The sequence below is a fragment of the Apteryx rowi genome, unplaced genomic scaffold (genome assembly GCF_003343035.1).
Source record: "Apteryx rowi isolate R43461 unplaced genomic scaffold, aptRow1 scaffold_19, whole genome shotgun sequence".
Lineage (NCBI taxonomy): Eukaryota > Metazoa > Chordata > Aves > Apterygiformes > Apterygidae > Apteryx > Apteryx rowi.
In genome coordinates, this window is record NW_020448196.1 from 1118802 (window position 1) to 1140085 (window position 21284).

Consider the following 21284-nt stretch of genomic DNA (forward strand, 5'->3'; position numbering starts at 1 on the left):
TATTGCTTAAATGTATTATCTCTGTGTTTGTGATGGCTTCTCTGATCCTGATAATAAGCAATCTTGACTCTAACCAAATTTTCAGGCCTGCTGTCTCCAGTATAGAAATTGGAAATCAAACATATAAAACACAGAAACATTCCGAAACATAACATTTTGAAAAAATACTTGGTATCCTGGGGGCATACATTTCATAGTGTAACAGTGGGGTGGAGATGTATCTCATTTTCAGGATTCAAGAAAGGAACATAATGAAAATTCAGAATATTTCCACATTTTGCAATCTGGGCAGCAATTATAAATAGCTGTTCTTAAGCTGATGCTTCATTAATATTAAAAATTACATTTCTCTTTCTGTAACTCTTATTTTTGATATTTCTGTATCTTTTTGAAGGTTTGTTGTCACTCTGAATAAACACAACTTCCGAAAACTAACACTACTTTAAAAATTAACAGGCTTTTCCATTCTCTAATGAACTTGAAGAAAGTGATAATTGACTCTGCTCATATTCTTATCCTAAAGGATAAAGATACTTATAATTATGATGCATCAACTCCGTTTCTTAAGATGGTAAGTTATCTTTATTTTTTCCAAAAATAAAATTTGAATAACGATGTCTTTTCAAATACAATTTGAAATGCCTGGGATTTTCAGTCAGACTGAAATTTGCCAGTAATATGTGCTCAAAAATATGCTACTTATCACTGTTCATCTTAATTGAAGATGTGGGAAAGTAAAAATTGAAATTTTCTTTTGTAAGGAGCTGAGGAAACCACACAGCTAAAGGAAATGGGCTCCTTCTGTTAGAGTTTGTGAATCACATAGTAAAACCAGGTGTTTTAATTTTCATGCACATGTAAATTTGTTGATGATTTCAGCATCATGCATGATGTATATGTGAATGTATCACTGTACATAATCCTGTAATTTTACTTTGCTTGTTGCTTAAGAAATACAGGAAGAAGAAAATTTCCATCTTGACTGAATATGAGCCCAGACTGGATTTGCAAAACCAAGTATAGATGAGACCTTGACCTTTTTTCCTTAACTGAGATTATTTGAAATGGGAATTTACAGAGAACAAAATCAGCAACAGATCCCCATATGTCATTTTGAGATCTGTTTTACAGAGGAGAACACATTAAAGAAGCACACTTGCTAATATTGTTTCCTGTCAAAATTCTTAATTTTTTCACTTTACAGTCAAAAGCAGTCTACTATGATAGCTAAGTAATCTTAGAAAGTCCTACACCTGAATAGATAGGAAATGAGATGCTTTAATGCTTTTGTGCATAAACATAGCAGGATTAAGACAGTCGTTAGTATATGATTATGTGGTGCTTTAACATAATTAAAGGTAGTACACTGATGTATATTCTGCTGGCTAAGATATGCCTGCGTATTATCTTAAATTAGTCTTTCAGTCATATATACTGAAAAAAAAACAGTCAAAATAGTCCTTTATACATTCTGTGACTTTGATATGATATTTATTTATTTATTCATTCATTCATCCTGGTTTATATATATATATTTAATCCTGGTTGGAAAAAGGCTAACAAAATGAATATGCACCCTCGTAAAACAGAATATTTTGAGGTCATTCACGGAAGGAAGTAAAGCTTTCAGTTTAAGTATCTACTCTGAATTATATTAGAGGGTATTGTGATGTTGCATTTTACTAAACTTTCACTATTCTTGTGCTATATGAGTCTGTAGATTACTACTAGGTTATGAAGTAGTAATTCATGTTTAAATTGTTTACCACTTAGGGGCATACTAACAGGCAAGAACACCATTTAATTACCATTGTGAAAGCACAGATCACAAAGATGATGCTTATTTCAATGAATTTATAATCTATATATAAGATGGAAAAAAACAGCTGATTATCTATTTGTACAGTAACTGCAAAATACCAGAAGCCTAAAATTCCTGCACTTTTGTAGATACCATGACAAAAGATTTTTAGGGGGCGATTTGAAGGATGTTAATGGGAGAACTTTCAGGATAGTTACAAAGAGGTATTTACAAACCTTGAGCAAGCAGAAAGTCTAAAGATGCTTGTTTCAAAATATTGTCAAAAGTAGGTGATGGAAGCTGATGCCATGGATTGATCAGAGGTGGGCGTTCAGAATGAATGTGAAGAGAGTCAAGGAGGACAAATGATAAATAATGACTTTAAGGCTGGAAGCAGGGAATTTTCTTCTGGAAAAGGAAAAAGGAAAGGAAGGAAAATTCATTCTCCTGTGACAGGAGAAGGAGGCAAAGAGACGTCATTGAAGGAACAGGCCGGTAGACTGTAGCAGCATTCCAGTAGATATACCCAGGGAGAAATGGCACTTCTTGATGCCCGAGGAAAAGAGGTTGCAAACAAGACACGATGGAAGGATCCCAGAAGGACATTGCTTGCCCCGTTTTCAGCTGTTCTTAATTGTTAATTACATATGAAAGCATTATGGCTTTCTCAGCTAATATCTAGGTGCCTAGTAGAATACTAGGTACATCATACAACTTTTACAGATTTAAATTAGTAAACAAACAAAACCTATATTGCTTGGAGAGAATATACTGAAAAAGAGAGTATGATTTAGAGATCTGCGAGTGATCTGAGATCCAATCTGTTAAGTGTAATGGTGCCACTGATTGCACTAGTAGTGGTGTATTCTAGTCTTACTTGTTGCATGGAGCTAAGAGAGAAAACTTTAAAGTGAGCAGGCAATGGTTGGGTTTGAAAAACAGGGCTTTGAGAATGTTTTGGAGTATTCTGAGGAACTGGGAGCTTTGCACTCTACTTGCAAAGTCTACAGTTACCACTGTTATATGAACCCATAGGAATGCAACGGTGCATTGACAACTAGACTTTCTTTTAAACTCGCTTGTGTTGTAGGCTCAATTTTATTTCAAGATACAGAGAATTGAAAGTAGGACCATGCACAAAATTTTAGATTGCACAATTATTTATTGCTAGTAAACTCAGTACTGGGCTGGGATAAATGTGCCGTTAAGCTAAGCATTAATATACTTACCATGCCCAGTGCATGTACCAAATCTTTGTTAGCCAGGCAGTCAGTCAGGTTGGGAAACATTGGCTTTTATTGCTCCTTGGAGTGGGTTGAATCTCAGTTTTGCTGAGGTGCTGTTTTCTTGCTCTTAGCAGCCTTTCCTAAGGCTTTTCTATCTTTTCATGTTGGTATTTCTTTTCTGTAATCTTTTATTTTACTTCATTTTGAACTTTAATAATGACTATCAATTTAGGAATCTCACCTCTGTATTCCCATATTTCTGTTTTATCATCCACAGTTTAGTAGTTTACATGTTATCTTGCTTAGAGACTAAGGTAACAGTGACAGCAATGTTTCATTATCATCTCAGTAGAACTGAGCCCTGAGTCACAGTGTACTTAAGAGTGCTAAATAATAAATATTTTTCAGTGCTGTGGCACAATTCTTAAATTACTTTAATACCATATTAAAAAAACATACAAACCCTGCAAATTGTTTTTAAAAATGTTATGTACAGTAGAAGGTAACAATGAGATCTGACCAAGACTAAACTGTAAGACCTTGTGACAAAAATACAGGAGTGTAGGGTTTCAGCGAATAAATTTATAGCAAAAGTAGAGGTATTATGAGCTGTTCCCAAGAGCAAGAAAGCTGTTTGTAAAATGTTAAGGAAGTTTGTAATTATGATGTCTAGTATACAGCAATGAAAATGTGGGCTATTAATTTGATAATGGTGTGTAATATGAAATGATACTAATGAAAGCAAACTTATCCCAATGAATTAGTAAAAATAAGCTTTTTTCTTTTTTCAATCTGAAATCCTTAGTTTACAATCTTTGTGGATTTTTGTCTAATGTACAAAAATAAAAAAAAAAAATTTTGAAAAGGGTGAGATTGACATCTTCCTATGTAATGTGGTAAAATAGACCTCTGCTTATGATGTAACTAGCATGGCTTTGTATTTCCTAAAGCTCATGTGTATTTAATATACTGTGTATTCAAAAGCAAATTCAGAGATGTTCTGTTGTAGGATGATGTTCAGTCCTCGCAAGATTCTCTGCCACACAAGATGGTTATAAAGCTGACTTCACAACCGAGGTAAACGAGTACATATTACTGAGCATCTGAGATTTTTGTGTGTTCTTTTCATTACTTGATACTTGTTATACCATCTTACTTTTTTCTAACTTTTCACTCAAAATAATGGTAAAATGTAATTTAGCATATTATGCTAAAATTGCATGTTTAGTTTGAAATAGGGCACTGAACTTTCAAAATATAAAGTTTCTCACAAACCACTAATTCAGCTGCAGCAAGTATAGCAGTCTTTTTATTATATGTTTTTGCAGTATTATAATACTTAATAAATTATGCCTGAAAACAGCAATAGAAAACTCTAATTGAACATAATTACAACTGGCTGAATTAATGTTGTGAGGGAAACCTTAAGTTTTGTAAGTCCTAAAGTCACGATCTGTAGATACTGGATTGTCTTTTAAATTCAAGTAGAAGATCAAGTAGAAGATCAAATAGGAAGATGTTTGCTGTTAACTCYGTCTTTCTAGTGTATTAAGAACACTTATTTCTTTATTAACGGGTAGTTCTAGAGCTTGCAGTCACAAGTGACTGAAATGCTCCCTAGGAACGTTCGCTATCCAGCCTGTAATAACTTCAACATTCATTAAAAACAACCTCAGCAAGTTGGTGGTAACATCCAAATCAAGTAAATAAGATGTATGGATATGAGAGCTGTTGTGTGTATGTAAAACAGGTAATACAAGGGCTTTTTGTTCTTTTAGAGGAAAAGATTTAAGATTTATTTTAAAAAGTGAGCATTATTTTTGCTGAGGTTTATATTTAATTTCTATAGTTCTGGCAAGTGGCAAGGTAATAAAACCTTTCTGGCCTAACTCATGAAGCTTACAGTTTATTAGAATGGCTGTTACTCTTCAAGAGTATTAATCAGATTCTTTGGAAAAATGAGCAAAGCTTGGTCCTTATGAACTTTTGRGATTCAATTTTCAGTCACCTAAAGTTTGATGTATATAGATAATACATATATATACATATATAGTTTTAATATAAGCTTGTCTCTAGAAGAATCATGTAAACATACATGCTGATCTCTTTTTTAAAAGGAGTTTTATTCTTTTATTTGAGTGAATGAGTGCTTTCAGAATATCTTTTTTGTTGTTGAAAACTGTCTTGGACAATGTGGTGATTTGACTAAAACCTTTTAACTTTTTCAAAACATCACTCCTGGTAGCTTCACTAGGAGAGGATTGTATAATCTGGAGATAACTGGAAAGAAGTTACAATGTTGACTCTTTTTCTGCCATTTTAGGGTAGCTCCAGTGCTTCTGCTTTCCCTGTCTAGTTTTGACTGTTGAAAGGGTTTTGTCCCCACCAACCCCCAATATGTCTTTTTTTGCATCCACTGTGCCCATTATCTCTCTGCATAATATACTAAGTAAGCTTTCCTTTTTTTGGTGTTTATGCATTTCAAGTATTTGCTTGTTTTTCCTCATAGTTGTACATTAAGCAGATGTACATGTTCTGCTTTTTAATTTTAAAATTAATATTATCCTGGGAGCCTTCTTGCTGCTGTTCTCTGAACTTGTCTTAACTTGCTAAGAAGATAACATTGGTAAATAATTGCTAACTAGTTTTTTTCTGGCATTCTGAAGGTACCATACAGTCACATAATATGAAGTTCCTGTGTCAGAGAGTGTGTAATCAGAATTACAGGAGATAAAATGAAGAAGCAGCTTTGGGGGTGCAAGTGAAGGAGAAATGTAGGAAGGGAATCTTGTTATAAAGTTGTCTAAAAGCCTGTTTTTTGTAATGACTTTGTGTTTAAAAAAAAAAGCTTTCAAAACTTTCAAAACTTTCAAACTTTCAAAATGTTTAAGTGTACACTACTGCATGTTTCCTTTATTGTTAGAATTTGCATTTGAATACCTGTATGTTGAACTATCTATTTCTGTTTAAAGATGGACCTAGGTTTTCTAGGTCTCTGCTATCTCTCTGGTTGTATTCTGAATCTCAGCTAACCTTATTACCTGTGTAAAAGGTGATATATAAGCTGAGACTGCAACTTTTGATTAAAACTAGTGTGTGAGTATTATGAGTATGCATCTGAGTTTTCTAAGTAGCGGGTAAAGATGTGAAATGTTAATTTCAGTAGAATATTGAACACAACTTGATAAATTGTCATTAATGATTACTATGTTTAACCTTCAGAGCTTTCAGTTTCTAAGACAGAAATTGATTTCTTCAAATGGAAGATTGAAGCATCAGCAGGTTTAAAAATGCTGTCTGATTCTCATCAAAAGTTTTATCATTTGGTTATCATTTATTCATAAGTATTCTTTATTGTTTATGTCCATAGCATGACATTTCTAGATTTCTTTCTGTTAATGTGTTTTAATATATTATTATGGGGGATAGAAGTTAGGCCAATGCAACTGTGACAAATTGTTACTTTTCCTTAATTGGCTGAATATTTAATTTTTTGTAGTTTTGCATCTTCATATGAAGATTTAAAAAGAAGAAAAGTTGTCTTGTAAATTGATCGTTCCTATGAAATATTGATTCATATCACCCACAAGTTTAGAATTACAAACCAGTGATGTGAAACTCATAAGAGTATTTTCTTTTGAATCTGATTAATTACTTAATCATTTTCCTTCTTCTTTTTTTTTTTTTGGAAGTTGACCAAATTAATCAGCTTTTCAACAAAAGACTAATTTGCAATATGCTTTTGTCTGTATGTGGTTCCATTGTGATATCCTTTTTTTTAGTAAAGTGTTCTTTTTACTGCTTGTGAAAGTTGCAGTCAGTAGTGAAAGCTGGTTGAATGGACTGTACAGGATAGCTAATACAACTTGATTACAGGGAAAATAAGAAGAGAGAAAAAAATATCTATTTCTCAGTAATCATTCTTCCAGTATGAAGTATCTCCAAGATTGTTGTGTAGTTGAGAAGTGTAAATAGATACCTCTTTTAAAATATTTGTCATTATTTTTTCCCCCACCTATGCATCTCATTTGTCTATAGTGCTCTGTTGCCATCTTTTTCTGAAGCTGTAATCTTATAAAAAGGTAGTATGTTCATTTTAATAGAATTAATATGTGGAGTATTGGAAGTCATATTGTGACTCTGCCACCTTTACAACAAAACACTCTTACCAGCTTTTGAGTGCTGAAGTTTTGGCCTATTTAATTACACTAAAATCCTCTTAACTCCTTAATGAAGTTGACATTCCCCCCACCCCCCCCCACCCCAACAAACCTTAAAATACTCTTTAAATACAGGATATTAATAAGACCTCCTTTTAACAATATCCCTTTATTACCTTTAGCTCTATAATTATGTGTATAATTAAGCCTACCAGACTAGTGGTCTGTGAAGAACATTACTTGGAGGAGAATGAAGTTGAAAAGGACTGAAACTCCTGGCTGCTGCTGTTAATCCAGTACTTTTTCCTTTAAACAAAGGAATCTTGAGGAGGAGAAATGAACAATGTTTACAGGGGAACATGTCTGATGATTTTTGCTTGAGACTGTTACTGGTTTTTACTGTTTAAAAAAAAAAAACAAAAAACCACTGGGGCTCAGTAGTATCTGAATATTTCTAGATTTGGCAGACTAGCAGTTTTTTGGCTGCTCTTCTGCTGCCTTAAAGAATGTGCTCTCATAGCAGTAAAAAATCTCTACTTTTTAATAAGCATAACTATCAAACAGTAGAAGATGATTGATGGAGAAAAAGACTTAAAATGAAGGTGGAAAAGGAAGCACAAAGGATGAAGAGAAGTGAGTCATATATTGCAGTTACYGTATATACTGAGCTTAAGCTGTAGCTAAGAGTCCTTTCTCGGCCTAGTTCTGATTAGGATTCCTTTCAAAATCGGGAGAATGAAGTCTCGAAAGTTTTGCAATGTGTTCTGAGAGATTTGGGGACAGCAACTTTGAGAAGTATTTCCTGATCACCTCCATATTAATTCAATCTCATTTTATTTTCCATTCCCATCCTTATTTCTTGGGTTCCACAAAAGGACGTGTTTGACATAGTTTCTTGTCTTGCTGTTTTGTTCACATCAGACACTCAAAATTTAGTCCATTTATTTCTCAATTGTTCTGCTTTGGTCTGCAACATGTAATTTCAACACAGTTCAGCTAATCCAGTATATTGTTTTCAGCTTTGCTAAATTGTTATGGATTTTTTCCATTAGTTTTTCACTGGAATTTTGTTACTTCAGATAGTTTGAAATAAAGAACCATGCACAGTAGATGGCATTGGTTGGTTTTAAATACAAAACTATCAAAAGGCTGCTATCTGTTTTTAAATATATATATATATATATATATTTATATATATATTTTGTCCAACTGTGTAGATCATGAGGAATTCACAAAGTGACTTCTGGCTTATGTTGTTCTTTTCCCCTCTTTTTCTGAGGGACCACATACCGTGATGAGAGAACTAGCTGAGACTCTCAGGAATTCAAGGGAAGGCAGTCAAGTTGTAACACTTGGTTTCCTAGAACATACTGAGGGCAGTTTTGTAAAGGAGGTTCTATTGTTTTTCATCCTTCAAGGAATCCTTCAACTTTGTGAATGTTATTTTTAATAAGCAGCTAGAACTGAAGCCATTTATGGTAATACCTTGCTATGTATTGGAGACTTGGCGTGGTTTAATTCATAAAAGAAATTGTATAGGGGTGGTTTTTGTTGTTGTTGTTGTTGTTGTTGTTGTTGTTTTTTAATGGTCACTTCAGCTAAAAAAAAAAAAACAAAAAAACCCCAAGCTTTCTCAAGTAAATGTCCAGCTAGATGTGGAACTACTTTTGCACTGTTCTGAAATAGTTCTGGAATTAACAAGGTCTGGTAGCAAGGGTATGTGCAAGTGTCACCTTTTATTATAGTGTATCTTGGAAACAGAGGCTATGAGTGGGCTAATGAAATTGGATACAGCATCATAATTCTATGAGAGCACTCTGTCCCTGGATATAATCCTTGCTTCTTGGGGATAGTCTGCCAGAGGTTGTGCTTCTGAAATGGCAAGAGACCTGCACTCATTGGACTTTGAGGGAGTTTGAACCTCTCGCCATCCAGTTCCACCTGACAGCTGTTGACAAAAGATATGTTGACAACGCGAGTGGCAAGATTTCCCAGCTATTTCTGTCGTCAACATTTGCTGGCGACAGCATTGGAGAGGAGTGAGGTACATGACGAAATACCTGACCTAGCTGCCTGTACACCAGCTTGGATTTTGTAGTAGTATTGTTCGACACAACGTGGTGAACCCAGGACTGAATGAGACCTAATAACTGGCATCAGACATGCTTTTTTTTTGCTTCTGAACTCTCCTGTAACTGGCTGAGGGGTTTCATGTGCTCCATGGCACAGTGCAAGCATAGTGTAAGGCATCCCATTTGATCTGAAGTTACTATGGTATTCAGAGAGGAGTAGAGAATATTTGTAAAAATCATTGATTTAGGATTTTACAGTGCCAAACCAACAGTAATTAAATTTCACCCACAAATCAGTTTTCTGCAAATCATAGAGGAATGGTATGATACCCTTCTTTTATCAGACTAATTTAGTAGCTTAGCAGACGTGTTTTGCACTAGCTCAAATATTCAGGTTGCCTAGGGGATTAATTCTGAATAGAATACACTGTAATCAATGGCTTCTTCAAAAATCTGTCAAAGCACTGAGTAGTTTAATAACATCCATCTTATGAGAGAAAGGTTTGTTTTTCCAAATTGAGGAGGGGACAAGATAATCCAGACTATCAGCCTCACTTCAATATCTATGAGCAGCTGCAAGGCTTTGGCATAAGTTGTCTTAGTCTTGTTAGGGCCAAAATCTGCAGTTCTTTTAAAGGAAAAATTATAGTTTTCTTTCTTAAGAGGTTTTGCAGGGGCAAGTTGGTTAACTTTCCAAGAAATTGCTTGGCAAGTGTGCTTACTGCTTCTTTTTGAACATGGCATAATAATCCATAACTAAAGCTATGTTATTATATGTAATATATGATAAAGAGTACATGTACAAAGGCTGAAAATTCTTAGCAGAGCCTTGTGTATGTAGTTGTATTTATCTGGAAGATGACAGGAAAGATAGCTTGGCTGAGAAGGAAATTTGGTATAAGATGCTGAAATGGAAAGTTGCCCTGATCATATGAAGCAACTGATAAAAGATTTAGGCAAAAAGAATGGTATCTTGAGGAGCTAAAAAGAATACTATGGATCGGGGTCATGTTTTAATATTCTCGTTTGGCAACCTTAAGTGTTTTTTTTTTTTTTTTAAACCTGTGTTGCCTATATTCGTGCAAAATCAGTTTAAACAATTGTCCAGTGTAGTTACAAGGAAAGAACTCTGATAGCTTTTGAGTTTTTAATCATACACACTTTAATTACAGTTTGTGGTTACATGAGTTCTGAGGTAAATGATACGTTTATATACAATTATGCACTGAAACAGCAAAAAGACAGTTGAAACAAGGGTGTTTTGAACTGTCAATGAAATTTTTTAAATAAAACAAGAAAAAGATACAGTAGCATTTAAAATGAGGCCAAATGTATTTGTGGCAGTTCATACATTGTTAATAAGCACATATCTGTCCCAGAAGAAAGTGCCCTTTTAGCTTTAAACACACTTAATCGGATGAAATAGCATATGCAAAAGTTTCTTATGTTTTCCTGGAAGAGAAACCTCTGTATTATTAACTTTAAGGGAGACAGATAGGATGAATGTTCATTCAATCAAACATTAAGACTCTTTTCTTCTATTAAAATGCAGAACCCTTAATCAAGCACTTCCGTTCTCGGCACAGTAGGTCAGGTAGTTTAGAAATTAGGAAAAAAAAGTGACATTGCATACAAAGAACTGCATCTTTAGTTTCCAGGACCCTGGCTGCTTGGGCAGAATAAACTTTTAAAATTATTTTTTAGTGTTAATCTCAGTGTTCAGCTGCCTTATTTACTGTGTTTCAGATGACCTGTGGTAACTGCCATGAGCATGTGCTGTCTGTAGTAAATTCAAGGTCATTTTGACTAAATTAGATGTGTAGTTAAAAAGTATTCTCTCTCTTGATTTTCATGAAAGAAGAGCTATTGCAAAGGCAAACTTGGCTGACACATGTTAACTCAGGGGTCTTGACTCCCAAAACATCAGTTGATGTGAACATGAAATAAATGTAAAAAAAAGTAAAAATAATTCTTCCAAAAATGGTGAGTTGAAAATGAACAAAACCCACGTCCCTCTGCTTGAAGATGGTTGGTGGCTGTGCAACTGACTTTGTCACCAAATGGGCAAATTCTACATTGGCAGATTTTAATGGGAGAGGAGGTGGGAATGTAGGAGAGTTCACAGCAACTTAATCTTATTCCTGCTCTTTTTGTGAACTCAAAGCTATTTTTCAGAGAGGTATCTGTTTTATGAGTATGAATTTTTTTTAATGCTTGTGTTAATAATACTTGTAGTCTTATCTCGAAACTGGCTCCCTGTTAACTTCAAGAATAGTTGGCATTTCATTGAAAGTTTATTTGAGAAGTCTGAAAATAAAGCAACAAATAAGCTGAGGGATAGATGTCTGTTTAGCTGTAAGAAATAGCTCTTAAAAACTGAAGACTGTTGTTTGTTTTTGAGTGAAATTGTTATCATTTATCAAGAAGAAGAAAGTAGCTTTTGCTTGCAATTAATTGCACTTTAAAGCTTTCTGTGAACTTAATCTGTTTCTTTCTCAAAACTCAGTTTTGACTGTCCTGCTTCTGAGTTSAAGTACTTCTAAAAACTGTGACTTTTCGGACCTGTAATCATTAAATTTTCTCTGCATAGAAGTGCTTAAAAATTAAGCTCTTTTTTTAGTTATTGGTTGGTCTTGTTGTCGATAAACTAGTGATAGTCTGTTCTAAGTGTTTTTATATTTACCGAGGTTCTTAATAGACTTTTTTTGAAGTTATGGTTGAAAAATTACGCAAATAAATTAGTTGATACAGTTTTAAAATATTTTATCTTTGCAGTTTCTTAAAACTGCACAAATTCAGGATTTTTAGTTCAATGCACAGTATTTTTACAGTTTTTTGGGGGATCGCAGCAATAGTGCATACATATTGTGAAGCCATCCTTACCAGATCCTTGTATTCGATGCTTCAGTTGCAATAAAAATTTCTAATACTAAAATGAAGAAACTTGAAATGAGGTGTTAAAAGAAATTTCTGCGTTCCTATGAAAAAATTGATGTTTGTAATGGAAGTGTTATAAGAAATGCAAAAGAATACGTAAAAAAGTTGGTTTTGTTTTCAAAAAACAAAGAATGGTCATTATGAAGGAATATACTAGAAAAAATTGAGTACACCTGAAAACTGGATTGTATGCATGTCCTTATTGAAGCAATTTTGGAAGTAGAAGATGCATCTTTTCAGTATATTAGTATACTTGTATATTATTATTTTTATTTTTTATTTTTTTTTCCAGGCACTGGCCATCCCTTTCAGCCTTTTTATTGGAGTTGCTTTGAGGCAATACTGTAGTTAGTCCAAGGCTGTCAAGGCACAAACTGAAGTAATATGGCATACTTAAAGTCTTTCTGTTCTTCTGAACCAGATTTTTTTTCCCTTCTAAATGCAGATTAATAAAGCCTGCACTACGAGAGGAACAAGGAAAGGATTTTAGTGAAGGCACTTCCTGATCCTGAAAAAGTCAGGGGGCTTCAAGCCCATCTTGGACTTCAGAGCACCTCACAACTTTGTGGTAAAAGAAAAATTTAAAATAGTGCCTTTGGATTTAATCCTTTTATCCTTAATTGGAGAGTAATTATGTGCTCCAGAATAGRATATATGTGCCACTAGAAATCCATCCAAGTCATAGGAAGTATGTGTATCTGGAATATGTAGTAGGTACATAACTTTTTTTTAAAAAGTCTTGTCTTAGGTTGATGTTGGTTTTCTGTGTTCTCAAAATTTATAGTTCTTACTGTGGTGTTGTCTGTGTTTTGTGAATGCTGTTTTCTTGAGGGTTGTACATGGTTTGTTTTTGAGGAAGCCACACAAAGATCCTGTTTCCTGTGAGAGTGGAGGGATGAATTACATGTGTATAGCCTACCTGATTTTCTGCCTTTTCCTTTTGCATGAGCTGTGGATAAAATAAAAATATAACTGAGTGGTTGGAGGAGAGAACTGATAGGCATGTATGAGTTCCCTTACCTTTATTAACAGATGTAAAGAGTTTTGACTTTAGGTCAGTCACTAGGAAGGGCATTGCTGGAGTGATACAGAATTCTAAAATGTCAAGTGAGGATAATGGAGTATTTTCTTAATCATGCAATCATTGTTTTTAATTACTTGTATGTTAATCAGAATTGTCAGTCATTACTGCTTTTAGAAAGAATGAATAATTTTACGATTGCAGGTCTATTTCTAAACTAAGCATTTAGCTTCCTCTTTAAGTACTGTTGCGACTGTAGCATAATTTCATCTTGTGTTGGTTGAATCCCCACTGAGTTCTTATGATACTACTAGTTTATTGTTTCTCTTTTTTATTTCTTGATGCCACAAATTAGATTTTTATAATGAAGAAACTGATTTGTGTATAACAGGTTCTGTTTCCACCTCTATTTTTATACTTCATGAAAGTGACACAAATAACTATTTTCTGCTTGTAGTTTCAACTTGAGATTAGCTTTCTACTAATTCTTGTGCAAGACATTTTTCATAAACTGGAAAAGCTGTCTTTTTAGGAAGAGGTTAAAAAAAAAAGTTAATCTGTGTTCATATTTGGTTATGTCCTTGAAAAGCTAATATTATGCTATATAAGAAACAATTTAATTAGCTTGTAGGAGTTGTTGCCAAGATGTAAATTCCTTTTTTCTTACATCTGTGACAGTATTGATAGCTAATCTTAGTTCTGTTTCTTAAATTTACAAGAAACTCAGCCGCATGTAATGGAGAGGACTGTATTTGCATCATTTAGCTTACCAGTTAAGTAAGCTAAATAGTCTCCCTAGAGTTCATAGAGCCAAAGCCCATTGAGAAGGTATCGGAATTTCCTTTTGGGAAAAACTTGCTTTTTGTCTGACTGTATAGAGGAAGACTGTTTGCTTAACTTGAATTTTTATCAAACCACCCATATGCCCACTCCCCCAAATTATGTTTACATCTGACAGTATATCTAAAAGTGTAGCTCTTTGAATGTAAGGTATTCCTCACAAAGGACTTTCCCATTTAATTAAATGTCTAGGATTGAATAGTTGTGAATGCTAGTAGTTTCAGCACCTACTGGTGTCTCAAAGGGGATGTATAYTAAATCTCTAGCAATTATTGCAACTAAATATTATAATTAGGTATGTAGATCCAGTTGAAAGCACACTTTCAATATAGTTTGTCATTTGGTGTTTTGAGCTTAGCTTGATACAGCATTTTGTGAAACTTCGTTTTCATAATGTGCCTGTTAAAAATTATTTAAATTCTTTTTTAAAAAGTCAATCACATAAATAAAATTAAATTAGACTAATTGTCTTGTTGCATTGTTTAAAATGTTGAACATCTCAATATAGGTCTTATCAAATATGGGAGGACAGCATAGCTTTTTTTAGCTAACATAATCCTGACATAACAAGGCATTATCAAACTTAATAGATCTTGATATTGTTTTGTTCCTTCTCTAGCCCAACACAGACATCTGTTAGACATTATGGTATGGCTTGTTGCATTTAACTAACAATCGAGAATTAGTTTCTTAGCATATAAACACATGATACTGAACACAAAAATGTAAATTCATGTGTTCTTTTGGTGAATTATTTAACATAAGGTTGCTTCAGCTGTTTATCAAGTATTCAATACGGTCTTCCTCAAAATCTCTGAAGCATTATCCAGATGCTGTTGCCCCAAATGTGTATTTCAGGAGTTTCACTACTCCTTCTCCTCCTCCCCCCACTCCCCCCCCCTCCCAAAAAGACCACCCCATCACTAACCCCAACAGAAATATTAAAGGAGATCCATTCCCTTTTCATTAAAAAAGGAAAGCAAAAGGAAAGACTTTTACTTTACAGCATATTTTGTAATTCCACAGTTTTATTCAATTTCAGGTCAGTATGTTGTAAAGTAATTTTTCCAATGTTAACTTGACTCGGGTAACTGATAGATTTGCTTGTTAACTAGCAGTTACTTAAATGTTCATTGCTGAATGTTGGATGGTGTCTGTTATTCAACTTGTATCCTTTGGTGTCCATCTGAGGAGGGTACAGGGTTGTTTTTGTACAAAGTGAAGCCAAAAACAAGCGAGAAATTTTTTTGACCAGATCATAAAATCACGAATTGTTTGATTGCTTTCTATTGTAGCAATCATTTGCTAATGGAATAGAATACAAATAGAATATATAGAATAAATAGAATCTAAAATTTGAAGTCATACTGGGAACAGTCTACAGTATAGGATTAGAATTTAAAAACTATTTTAATAAACTGGAGCTAATATTTCCCTGTCAAAAACAAAGAAATGCAACAAGCAAATTGAAGCATTACAATCCCATGGAAAAATAATATGGGGACTAACCAACCGGACACTAGCGAATCAGGAAAAGACTAAGCATTACAGAGGATCACAAATTCAGAGAGTCACCTTTAAATGTTCTATGTAAAAAGGAAGGTGGTATACTCTGCTTTATTTGAAGCGATAAAGGCCTCAGCAAAAATATGGGATCTAGTTTTGGAAAACAAACTTCAAGAAGGATGAAGAAATGGAAAGGCTTAAGAGGAAACCAGCCAAAGAAGACAGGTTGAAAGATTAGCATGTGTTTAGTTTGAGAAGACTGGTGATAGGGAACATAAGTCTTCAAATACATACAATTTTGTTATGAAGAGAATTCGTTGTTTTAATTTGCAGTGGAAAAAAGGGAGAAGTAATAGAAAGAAATATTTTTGACATTAAATATCAAAAATTGTACGCTGGCAAAAATGGGTGCTTGAGCTGCAATTTTGGCAGTTTTCAAGAACAGTGAATGCAGCACTTCTCAAAGGTGGTCCTACTGACTTCTAATTCTGGTTATGGGTTTGAACTAGAGCAACCTTCCTGTCCATTGTTTTTATGTTAGCTGATGTCTAGATTTGGTTTTTGTCTCTTCAAGATGGTCTTGAGGGTCATAGTAAATCAGTATATTCTGGTGTAGCCATAACGGCCTGAGGTTATAGGCCAGTCTGTTTTGTACATGGTGTATTCTATTAGACCAACTGGCAAACTGAAAAAAGTGGACTGTTTTGAGGCATGTGAGATCTTCCAATGATCCGAAAACTTACCTGATTTCTTTGTTTAATGACTAGCTGCCCTAATAAAAGAACAGCTTTACCTGCAAGTTCTATCTTTAATGCATCAGAAAAATGATTTCTTTCAGTTTTTCATACAGAAGAAAAGGAATTTTTTGTTTAGGATAAATAGTTTTTTTTCCCTCTGACAAATTTTATTTTGGCATTTTGCAGATATTTCCTCTATTAAAGGGTGAGTGTTTCTGTATCTTTTTACATGAAAAGACTGCCTGAGTGCTAGATGTTGTAACTTTTTAATGTGTTAAATGTTTGCAGAGTGATGCATTAAAAAAACTTTTAGTATGGGTAGGTTTCTGATCATGTGTGAAGAGTTTAGTAGAGCAAGAATTCTGCTGAGATTAATACTAGCATATCAGTTCTCTATAGGAATGTACAAGTCAGGATGTTTCCTAAAATTGGAAAATTTGGGGCCCGATATGTATATGTATCATATATAGTGTATGTATGTGTATTTATACATATATATTTATGTGCATACATATCCTGAGTCTTAAAAGTCAGATTTATCCAAATTGGCTGATATGATTTGACACGGAATTTTTTTTTCCTTGAGGGTGCTCTGATACTGGGATGTTCTGTCTATGGATTTTACTTGTTTTGTTTCCTTTCTGAATATGAATTAGGAAGAAAATTATTTTTAAATCTGTAATGAAACATTATTGGACCCAAGCATAGGTCTGCACAAATACATTTAATAATACCTCAGTGTCTTATGAAGTTTTTAACTCAAAATTTATCGATAAATTAATTTCCATGTTTTTTCTTTCCTTATTTTTCTCATAGAATCTAGCACTATTAAATGACAGTTGTGAGCCAAATGGCATTTAAGATAAAACAGAAGCTTAGACTTCACAGTATTTTGAATAATATTCTATTCTATATGTATTAGAAGAAAAGTGCAATTTGGATGGAATCAGGAGGGCTTTTTGCATTTCAAAAGTAATTATTCACATGGAGGAAGGAAGAATGAGGATTGCTTTAAATAATACCCTCAAAGTCAAATTTTCTTTGAAACAAAGCATGAATCAGGTTTGAATAACTTAAGAAACAGGATTGGATGCATGATTTTCATGCATGAGACTTTGATTTCCTCCAAAGCTTTTCTCCTTTTCCTAACTTTTTTGTTAAATAAGTTTTGGGTAGGACTGAAAGATGTCTTGAAATTTTGAGAAACATTTAATTTTTTGTTAAAGCTCATGTTAGTAATTGATAACAAGAGTCGTAAAAAACCCACTGATCTTCTCTCAAGAAAAGCATCATGATCATGAGCCTTCACAGTTTGCTGTTGATTAATTTCATTCCTAAAGGAATATTGAGAGTAGACTTCTTGGATTAAGGTATTACAAAATGTCTAATTTTTGAATAACCAAAGGAGCAACATGACTGGATGATTCCAGATGATAATCCAACCCCCCCCCCTTTTTTTTTTAGTGCCATTTATTTTCAAAACAATTACTCATAGACTCTTTCCAGCTTTAGTAATACATAGTGGTAATGCATGCAAACTGGGCCAGGTGTGGAGAAAAAGGGCTGAGGAAATCACTTCAGTTATGCTTTTGACTAAGAAGGTTGTAACTCTCACATGAGGGACCATGAGAGCTTTGAATAGAACCTCACTATTAAAATAGTGGTGCCCAGAGACAGGGTGAGAGGCAGTGGGCACAAAATGAAACACAAGAAGTTCTGTCTGAACATAAGAAAAACTTCTTTTACTGTGAGGGTACAGGCATGGGTTGCCCAGAGAGGCTGTGGAGTCTCCATCTTTGGAGATACTCAGAACCGGACTGGACATAGTCCTGGGCAACCTGCTCTGTTGACCCTGCTTGAAAAGAGGAATTGGACCGGATGATCTCCAGAGGTCCCTCCCAACCTCAACCATTCTGTAATTCTGTGAACTAGGTAACTCTATCTAACGTAACTGTTGACTTTTGTTTTGGCTAAATGTTCAGTAGAGAAAGAAATCTTTCCTTCTTAAGAAGAAAAAACTGTTGGGCTTAGTTTTTGTTCAAAGTTTTACTAGTATTTTAAAACAAGAAGAAAACTTTTTTAAAAAAGGGAATGATTTTTGTGGTCCAGTTGTTTTTGATTTTATTCTRTACTAAAAATTGAGTAAAATTAGCATCTATTACATGCTTTCATGGGCTTCTGTGCAAGGTTCCTGGAAATCTCTTCTTCAGGGGAAATAGTATATGTTTGCAATGTATAAACAAACACCTGTTTTAAGTAGATGGTCTTTGTTCTGTTTGTTCCCTTCATGACCATCCCCAAAGATGTGGAACATTCTAGGCCTGAGTAATGTCAATTTATGTATTTGATTTTTATTTGATTTTATTTTTTTTTAAGAATTCTAGCTATCAGGTGTAACTTCTTAAGCTTCCAACATACTACACAAATCACATAGTTCAGTTAGCTTTTTATGGTGTTTTGGCAGCTAATGGCGCAATAAGCAGTTTAAATGCTAATTCCTCATTTCTTTCCCCTTGTGCACATCAGTGTTTACTAACTAGATAATATTACTATCTAGTCACTCTTATATCTTTTAAAGTAATTTTTTTCTTGTGTGTTTTCAAATAAGGTCCAGTTTTGATTCTCCCTGGTCCTGTTTTCAATATCTAGAGAGTTTTTATTGCTTTATCATTCCATTGAGATAAGTTTTGTTTAGGCACCTTCAATTTTGTTTAGAATTCTGAAATCTTATGCCTCAAATGCCTTTTTATTCCCAAGACCTCTGAATACCTTGCCTGCTGTAGTCCAGTTTCCACCCACCAGTTTTTCTGGTGAGTTTTCTGAGTTTTAACATATATAGAGATGCTTCATTTCCCTTTCTTTAGGGCTTCGAGCATTTTAATGTGTGTTTGCAATCTTCCCTCACTTTCACTTTCTTCTCCTTTCTGACATTTAAGTAAAGCTTACTTGCTTCTGTTTGTTCTCTTTTATTCTTCAGTACAAGACTGATATAGTATATCGTTTGGCTTCTTGGCTTGTAACTTTTCTCAGTTTTGGATGTACTTCTAGTAGTTCTGCTTATTTCTCTCTTCATAAAGCTGTTTTGTAGCTTAGCCTCTATACCAGAAGAGAGAAAGAAACTAGCCAGCTTCAAGCAAAGGTGCTACTTTGTGCAACTTTGCATTGAAATTGAGCATATGTGCTTGGAGAAATCATTCTCATGAGTTATCATGGGAAATACTCTAACTTATTTGCGAAGGTTTACCAGAGAGAATCCAGTCAGAATGATCAGAATCTGAGCTAGAGTGCCTCAAGGAATGGGTCCTTACAGCAAACTTGAATAATGGTCCCCCACTGAGCAGTGGAAGTTGGTGTCCTAAGCTGTTTTGTGTTCATGTGTGTTGCAGAGGTGGTATTCTGGATAATCCTTTGTCACTGATAATCCTTTGACATTTATTTGTAGTGAGTTCTGATTTCTCACATCACTTGACAGCATCCCTTATAAAGTCAGCATTGAATGAATTTTAAAAGAATAAGGTACTTTAGTGGCAGGTGCTATTGGTGAATTTATGTGTGTATATATATATGTATGTACATATGCACATCAGGGAAACAAAAGAACAATAGTCTGCAGTACTGTAACTCTTCATGATTTTAGAAACAATTTGCAATAGTGTTCTGGAATTCTGAGATCAAAGCTGTTGGAGGTCTGGATCGACTCTTTGTTCACTTTTTGCTTGTGAATATAGCTAAACTCTTGTATGTTTTCTTGATAAATTATCAAAGTTATTTGAAATAAGCACAAGAGGTGGTAACTTTTTTTTTTTTTTAGCTCTGCTGAAAAAGGTTAGACAAGTTAAATTTTTACTACATGATGAACTAGTCAAGATACTCCATCTTTGACACTTGAATGTACATGCTTAGTAGATGAGTTTATTAATGCCATATGCTAGGTTATTTAAGGAAGATTGTCAAGTTTATATGAAATAAAAATACTTATTCTGGGTTTCAGAGATCCAAATAAGTATGGGGTCAAAAAAATCAAGGTGTATCTTTCTAAAAGTATCTGAAAGGCAGATGGCAAGATTTGCTCTTCTGAAATTGCAGCTATTAGTGCGTCCAAGTTACAACCCATTTAGCACTGAGAGCTGAGTTCTGCACTTGTTTCTCATTTATTTCTGTTGAATAAATGAAATGATGGCTTAGGCTCAGCCATACTTGTGTTTCTAAAGTAAAATATTTTGAGTAAAATTTTTCTTTGGAATCTTACTGGTGGGCATCAACATTTTTCTCTTCACACCCCTTCCCCTGAGTTTTGATAGTTTTCTTTTTGCTGTTGCCAGAGACCAGTGATCTAAATAGTAAAAGGAAAATAACTACTTGCTGCTCCTGAAAGAGGGAGTATTATTCTTATTTTTGCCTTATATTCTGGAATAAAAAACCTTTAAATATTGTCAAATTGCTTCTCTGTATAATGTAACCACAGTATGTTAAGCAGCTGTACTCCACATTTGTGGATGACATTCTTTGTAATGTTATAGCTTAAATGAAGTGTAGTCTTTTTGTTTCATAATGAATTTAAAGGTTTTTTGTTTTTTTTAGTTATAATGGGGTGTTATTTAAGGATAGGAGTTCAGTGGTACTTCAGAAGTAACATGATTTAATTGCATTGGTGAGTGCTTTTGTGTATACGTAACAATTGCATCTTACTGAGTATAGTACTTCAGTTCTACTGAAGTAAAATTTGGAAACAAAATATTTTCATCCTGCAGAGCATTGGTGACAACTTCTTGACACAGGTGGTGGAGGAGCCAACAAGGAGAGGTGTGCTGCTGGACCTCGTACTAACAAACAAAGAAGGACTGGTGGAAGATGTGAAGGTTGGGGGCAGCCTTGGCTGCAGTGACCACAAGATGGTGGAGTTCAGGATCCTGCGGGGAGGCAGCAGGGCACTAAGTAGGATCGCAACCCTGGACTTCAGGAGAGCAAACTTTGGCCTCTTCAG

The 21284-nt window shown here is 34.3% G+C and overlaps 1 protein-coding gene across 6 annotated transcripts in view; it reads left to right on the forward strand.

The window, feature by feature from the left end:
- MAN2A1 (mannosidase alpha class 2A member 1) overlaps positions 1 to 21284 on the forward strand; it is a 130908-nt gene that overhangs the window by 61797 nt on the left and 47827 nt on the right. For all 6 annotated transcript variants that reach the window (XM_026062084.1, XM_026062087.1, XM_026062089.1 and 3 more), the window contains 2 exons: positions 457 to 571; positions 4037 to 4104. In XM_026062084.1, the coding sequence (XP_025917869.1) occupies positions 457 to 571; positions 4037 to 4104 (183 nt within the window). The remainder of the gene's footprint in view (positions 1 to 456; positions 572 to 4036; positions 4105 to 21284) is intronic.